This window comes from Dipodomys ordii, unplaced genomic scaffold, assembly GCF_000151885.1.
Source record: "Dipodomys ordii isolate 6190 unplaced genomic scaffold, Dord_2.0 Scaffold44, whole genome shotgun sequence".
NCBI lineage: Eukaryota > Metazoa > Chordata > Mammalia > Rodentia > Heteromyidae > Dipodomys > Dipodomys ordii.
In genome coordinates this window covers 3,128,783-3,136,304 of record NW_012267260.1, presented here as the reverse complement: position 1 = coordinate 3,136,304, position 7,522 = coordinate 3,128,783, and the positions used below count along the sequence as shown (strand labels likewise).

Below are 7,522 nucleotides of genomic sequence, written 5' to 3'. Positions count from 1 at the left end.
TCGGTCATGGGGCTTGAACTCTGGGCCTGGGCGCTGTCCCTCAGCTCTTCAGCTCAAGGCGAGTGCTCTACCACTTGAGCTACAGTGCCACTTCCAGTTTTCTAGTGGTTTATTGGAGATAGGAGTCTCACGGTCTTTCCTGCCCAGGCTGGCTTTGAACCGTGATTCTCAGATCTCTGCCTCCTGAGTAGCTAGGATTACAGGTGTGAGCCACCGGCGCCCGGCTCCATGAGACTCTTATCTCCAATTAACCACCAGAAATCAGAAGTGGGGCTATGGCTCAGAGTGGTAGAGCACTAGCTTAGAGCAAAAGAGCTCAGGGATAGCGCCCAGGCCCTGAGTTCAAGCCCCACAACCAACAACAAAAAAAGGAAGGAAGATATCAAGCATGAATCTTTATTTTGGAATTAGGAAAGTATCTCCCCTTCTTCCTCCCACTGAACTTAAAGAGGAGATTAACATAGTCTATGGATGGATGGTAGCTCCTTCTACATTTCCATCCTCCAGCCAAGGATTCTCAAGCTACACTAGCAGCCATTCAGAACATGCTGTTTTCAACTCTCTCCAAGCTAAGGCTTTAATTATTAAGGTCACAGGGAGCCACCCATAACTCGAGTTTCTTCTAACATACAGTGCTAATGATAGCAACTTCTCTTTACCACTGAGTTCAAATATCACTGCAGCCTATTCCCCCCAAAAAGGAAAACAGGTTCTAGATAAATTGTGATTTATTTAAAAAGGGAAAGATTTAATAACAGGGCTTTTGAAAGAAATGTTGGGGGAGGGAGATTAGCAAATTTCACTGTTAATTTCAAGGCCTGTGTCCCTGAGCTTGGCCATACCAATAATAGAAACTTCTAGAGCAGAGGAAGCTTGGTGGAGGTTGAAAGGCATGAAGTCACAATGACCTCAAAAGTCTGTTATGACTTGCCATAGCATAGACTGTACAAAGGACAAGTCGATGGGGTCAAGGTGAGGGCTAAGCAAGTCAGCCCAGCCAGGTGTGGCGGGTGGAGGGCCAGGAGTGCCGCCTACGATTAGAGTGAAATGGCCGGCACTGGGTCAGGTCTGTGGTGGACGGGCCATGGATGGGTCAATTGGGGTGAGTACACTGAGAGAGAGGGGTTAGAGGTAGGAGGACTGGAGGTTATGAGGGGGGGCCAGTGCATGTTCACCCATCATGAGGAATATCATTGGTGGAAATCAGGACTTTCATAATCAGAAGGAAAATTTTCACATTTAGATCTTGGAGCTAAATAAACACTACTTTTGTAGAAAGACAGGTGGGTGTTTGTAATATAATAGAGATAAAAGATAAAGCTGTGTGATGGTTCTCAGTGGTCTGAATTGAAAGTTTTTGTTTGGAAATGTTTTGAAAGTCCTCTGCACAATAACTTTTAGCCAGATTAACTACTTATGCGTTACTACCACAAACTGGGAATGCCCATCCTAGCAAATGGAATAAGGTCTTCGAGGGTGTGGTGGAGAGGTGCTGGACAGTGCTCCTGAGGGGCAGTGCTCCTGGGAGGCCTGGGAGGATCCCTCAGCCTTCATTAGCTCAGCTAATGAAGGCTCATTATCAATGGTCTTTCTTTTACTATGGCACAGTGAACCAGCTAGAACAAGAGTCAAAGCAGTGAGGTCTGCCCATACATTTTTATAGCTTGGTTTAAGGCTTTGAATAGGTCACTTAAATTCTCTAAGCTGCCAGGTGCTGGCGGCTCACACCTGTAATCTTAGCTACCAAGGCAGGAGAGACCTAAGGACGGCGGGTCTAAACCAACCCAGGCAAGCAACTCCGTGAGACTCTTATCTCCAGTTAACCACCCGAAAACCCAAAGTGGAGCTGTGGCTCAACGTGATAGAGCACTAGCCTTGAGCGGAAAAAGCCCAGAGACAGCACCTAGGCACTGAATTTGAGCCCGACAAACAACCACTACCACCAAAAATTCTCCTGAGGAGGCAGACGGGGAGCCTGGACCTGGTCCTGGCTGAGCAGCGTGTGCAGCTGCTCCTGTACCTCCTGCAGGGACTCCATGGTGCTGGGCAGCTTGCCCACACTCCTCTTCACTGGAGAGGGCCAGGCAGGGCGTCCTTGTCTGCCCCCAGGGAGGACCCCAGGCCTTCCAGGCATCCCTGGAGCACAGCCAGGCACTGTTGGTGCTCCTGGCTCTAGGAGTGACTCTAGGCTCTCTGTCTGGCGCATAGAAGCCCCCTGAACCGAATGGACGCCATCCTCAATACTCTGGAACCCGGAGTCTAGTCCCTGGTTCTTCTGGAGTGCATGTAAGGCATGGAAGCTTCGGAAATCACCATTTTCCTGGGGCCTCTAAGCCTCAGCCTTCAGCTGACATAGCTCTTCTTCCAGCCTCCTGCTCTGCTGGGGGCGGCAGGAGGTGGACTCCTCCGAGTGGAAGAGTTTCTCAGAAAGGGCTGCAGGGCGGCATGCGCCGTGTCTACCATCTCCTTAAACGCCTGCTGCTCCTGCTTGAGCCTCACCAGTTCCCACGCCTCTGTGTAGACGGCAGACTCTGGTCTGCGCGAGCGCCGCAGGGCCTCCGTGCCCGTCCCTGGACCTCACAGCGTCTGTATGTCCTCCACCGCTAGCGGTCTGTATGTCCTCCACCGCTTCCTTTAGGGCCTTCAGCTCCTGCTTGTGCCCCTTGGATTCTTCCAAAGAGGCGACCTTTGCCCTGACATCATTCATTTCCTTCTGGCTCCTCTTCTAGACTTCACTGAAGATGGCAATGTTGTCCTTGATGGATTTGTTACGCTCTGTCAACCACTCCTCCCCGTGTTCTCCAGGGACTGAAGTCCTGCTTGAGGGCATCTTTCACCACGCGGACGACATCTGAGAGGTCTTGGAGGATCTCATTCTGTAGCTTCTGTAGGACTTCACTGATGTGGTTGATCTCACTTTCTCCTTGCTTCACCACCTTCTCCGTGAGGTCCTGCTTCTGCCGGGAGCTTCTCAAGGTAAACTTAAAGGTCCCAAATGTGGCTTGCAGAGACTGCACCTTCTGCTTGATATGTCTCTAGATAACCTGAAATCCTCAGTGAGTCATGTGGAGTCAGGCTTGAAGCTGCTCAGGAAAGCCGTGGACAGCTTGGTCTTTTACTCAGTCAAAATTGAAACCAATGAGAACAAGTTAGAATCAGCCAAGCATTTGCTAGATGACCTGAGGAATGATCTGGATGGTTGTTTGTAAAAGTTGAAAAGATTCACAAGAAGATCTAATTGAACTGTGTGCACGGTGCGCCCTGATTCCAAGACCAGTTTCTCATGACCAAAAAAAAGTGGTAGTTTCTTCCCACGTGCTCTGTCTCATTTCTTATCTCCCCTGAAGAACACAAAATGCCACCTGAACACCAAGCCATTCTGTGCTTGGTTAATTTATTTGTAATTACCACACACAGTTGGTTCTTAAGGTCTCTGCTTCTGCTTTGGGTTGGGTTTCCCGAAGGCCCTGCTCCACCTGTGTCTGAGGTGTCTTTTAGAAAGGATGTATGTTCTGTCAGAAACATGACAGTGGCTTCAACTGAGGATTAACAGAAGCAGATGAACATCAAAAAAAAAATCCTGTTTGGCAGGCAGATTTCAAGTTAAAAAAATAGGGGGAGCTTTTTTTTTTTCCTAATCGTCTTTAAGGAAAATCAATTCTACATATTTTTTTTATATTTTTGGCTGAAATTTTTATGATGTATCTTTCACATGTCTTCTCCTGGTTCAAATTCACAGGTGTCAGCTCTGAATGAGGAAGGGAAATGCCTCCCCCTCCCCCTTAGCTTATTTTAAAAGAATCAGCTACGTGGGCTTCACCCCCAAGATGTGACTTTCCTTCCTGGGTCATGGCTGTGAATTAGAGAGTACAGCACCCAGCCACCTGGGCCCAGGTGGCCGCCAATCTGCATCAACTCCTATGAGGGCCCTCAACAATACATAGGAAGGAAAATCTTTGGGCTTTTGAGAAATGGTTAAGAGATGTCCACACAAGAATGGGGAGTGTAGGCTGAATCTTTTAACTCCATGAGGGTGAAAGGGGTCTGTTGGGGGTGGAAGGGTCTGCTGTGGGCCCACCCGTCTGTCAGTGAGGATCTGTGTACTTCCTCTCTCTGATTGATTGCTGTATTCCTTCCCTTTGAGCTGCATTGTTCCTTCATGGCCATCTTGCCCTACCGAGAAAAAGAAATTTTTTTAAAAAACACACACAAAAAAAAAAAACAAGGGGGGAAGCCAAAAAGAAAAAAAAAAGGCTTACTGTGAAATAAGCAGTATGGCTTTTTTAAATTCTTAATAAACACAAGCTTTGTTACAAAAAAGAAATGATGTGCTTGAATTTGTAGCAAATAAAAAGGCTAGGTCAGGGTTCCTCAAACAAGGAAACCTATTAGCTGCAGAAGGGTTAATGTTAACCTTAAAGTTGCTAGGGAACAAAGCCATCTGTGTGGTGCTCTTCACTGCTGCTTTGTTAACCAGATTCCTGTGCTATGGAAAGGTCATCCCAAAGACTGATTCTGTGCCCATGGAAATTGGCAGCTCTCTTTAGGATTGACCCAGGCTTGCCCAGTCCCAGCAGATTGGGGATCAATGGAAAGAAGCTTCTTGCCTGCAAGAGGCTAGACTAGCTAAAGGCTGTGTGACTGGAGCCAAAGCACACATAACGAGACTGGCAGTTACACTCATATGGCAAGTCTGGGGAGATTCTTGTCCCTAGCCTTCAATTAGCAGGATTTTACCCAAACAAGAAGTCTCTGAAGGGCTGGGAAGGTAGCTCAGTGGTAGAGCACTTGCCTTGCATGCCTGAGGCCCTGGGCTCGATTCCTCAGCACCACATAAGCAAAAAGAAAAAAGCCAGAAGTGGCGCTGTGGCTCAAGTGGTAGAGCGCTAGCTTTGAGCTGAAGAGCTGAGGGACAGCGCCCAGGCCCAGCATTCAGGCCCCATGACTGGACCCAAAAAAAAATACAGCACCTAGGCCCAGAGTTCAAGCCCCACAACCAAATAAAATAAAATAAATAGAAAAGAGCAATTAAGAATTTCATAAAAGGAATGGCTGCCTTAATCCACAATAACCTCCTCTACAATTGGCTTCTACTACAAATTCTAGTGATCCATTCCTCTCATCCTCTTTAATTAAGAACCTCATCATGTTAGTGTAAAAATGCCTTTGATAAGCCAAGCTATCAGTCACATCTGGCAAATGGAAATTCTAATGGATTTGTATGAGGCCACTCTCTCTCTTTTTTTTTTTTTTTTGGTCGGTCGTGAGGCTTGAATTCTGGGCCTGGGCATTGTCCCTGCACTCTTCAGCTCAAAGTGTGTGCTCTACCACTTAAGCCACAGCGCCACTTCCCGTTTTCTAGTGGGTTTATTGGAGATAGTCTGATGGATGTTCCTGCCCAGGCTGGCTTTGAACTGTGATCCTCAGATCTCAGCCTCCTGAGTAGCTAGGATGACAGGCGTGAGCCACCGGCGCCTGGCTGAGGCCACTCAAATCATAGCAAGTTGCCTGTTTCTCTCCTGCTTGCTTCTTCCTCACCTGTACTTTCTTTGAGATGTGTCTTTGTTGTCACACCAGCTGTTCTGGAACTTGAGATCCTCCTACCTCTGCCTCCCACAGTGGCTGGGATTATAGGCTTGCACCCTGTGCCCAGCTCCAATGAACTGATGTTAATGCTCTTAAGATCTTAGTTCATTCCCAATTCTGGCTGAAAGTATCTTAAAAGAAATATTCTAGAGTTATATATCAGAAGTGTGAAATAATAAGGGTTCAAAACTCTGAAACGAAAATAGTCTATTCCTGCCTCGGTTGCCCACCAGTTCATAAATTGTACCTAAATTTTTGAAAGTCTTCTGTTAGTGTATAAGTTCCAAATGCCTCCAGATGGCGCCAATACAGCATTTCCAAGGCTTCTGTCCACTAATTGTATTGGTCATGTGTTTTTGCTTGATTGCTTGGTAAAGAAAAAGTGGAGCTATTTTTTGTCTCTATAAATATGTTTACATAAATACCATTAAATGGATTTTGTGCCTTGATTTCTGTGGTGTGAACAGTTTAAAGCAGCAGCTACCTTCTTTGACAAGGCACTAGGTTTTACACTGTCAGAAGGCCAGGATATTTCACATCCATCCAGAAACAGGAAAGTATAAAAGCATAAAAATACAAGCTTTCTATAATGAAATCCCCAATATATAACACCCTCATCCCTACTTGTGAGCAGAACAAACCTCTCTAAAAAGCTATGGAATTGATTTCGCTAAGGATTTCATTCTGAATGATTAAATACTCTTACTTTCACAGACAATAAAGATTTCAATTTTTCTTTTAAAAATTGCAGTATTGGGGCTGGGAAGGTGGCTCAGTGGTAGAGCGCTTGCCTTGCATGCCTGAGGCCCTGGGTTCGATTCCTCAGCACCACATAAGCAAAAAGAAAAATGCCAGAAGTGGCGCTGTGGCTCAAGTGGTAGAGTGCTAGCCTTGAGCTGAAGAGCTGAGGGACAGTGCCCAGGCCCAGAGTTCAGGCCCCACGACTGGACCCAAAAAAAAAATTGCAGTATTGGGCTTTGAACTCATGGCTGGTAGGCAGGCAGTCTAACATGCGAGTCATATCTCTAGCAATTTAAAAGAAATTGCTTACTTTGATATCTAAAACTTACAAATTATAATTCTAATGTAACAAGCCTATATATTGTATTCTATTGTAACAAGCATGCCTATGTTGCAAAGTGTGACTTCTGTGAACCAAATGATTTTGTAGCTGTCCTTACCACCTTTTCAGATTTCACTTTCAGATTTGAATAGTTGCACAAATGGTGATTCACTGAGTTCATATATGGTAGGCTACAGTATCGTCATGAAAAATAGTAAACAAAACCCAGCATTTCTATGGTTACCACCATCAGAGGCCATAGGTAGTTTCTAGTTTCAGTTACTCGTTTAGCCATTCTTCAAGAATCTACTGAGAGCTGAACACTGGTGGTTCATGCCTGTAATCCTAGCTACTCACAAGGCTGAGATCTGATGATCACAGTTCAAAGCCAGCTTGTGCAAGAAAGTCCAAGAGACTTTTATCTCCAGTTAATGACAAAAAAAAAATTCTTTAAGTGGAGATGTGAGTCAATTGGTAGAGAGCTATACTTGAGCAGAAAAGGTAAGGGACAGTGCCCAGAGCCCATGAGTTCAAGTCCCAGTACACCAAAAAAACAAAAACAAAAAAACCCTACTGAGCACCTATTGGTGGCAAGTACCATATTAGCTATGAAGATTTGTCTTCTGGAGTGAGAACAGGTCAAATTCACAGGCAGAGTCTGAAGTCTAAGTGAGGACTACATCTATCCCCTGGGGTTCACGACAAACTTCTCTTTCTTTCTTTTTTTTTTTGTTGGTCGTGGGGCTTGAATTCTGGGCCTGGGCGCTGTCCTTCAGCTCTTCAACTCAAGGCGAGCACTCTACCACTTGAGCTACAGCGCCACTTCCGGTTTTCTGGTGGTTTATTGGAGATAGGAGTCTCACAGTCTCTCCT

At 45.9% G+C, this 7,522-nt stretch overlaps 1 protein-coding gene and 1 pseudogene across 1 annotated transcript in view; one reads left to right on the top strand and one right to left on the bottom strand.

Moving 5' to 3' along the window:
• Window positions 1-126: 126 nt before the first annotated feature.
• The window catches only part of Efhc1 (EF-hand domain (C-terminal) containing 1), a gene marked incomplete at its 5' end in the record, with an annotated part of 34,880 nt that continues 27,484 nt past the window's right edge, over window positions 127-7,522 (top strand). Inside the window, one exon of the mRNA XM_013019202.1 lies at window positions 127-132. Within this exon, the coding sequence (XP_012874656.1) occupies window positions 127-132 (6 nt within the window). The remainder of the gene's footprint in view (window positions 133-7,522) is intronic.
• LOC105987693 lies at window positions 1,937-6,944 on the bottom strand (annotated as a pseudogene).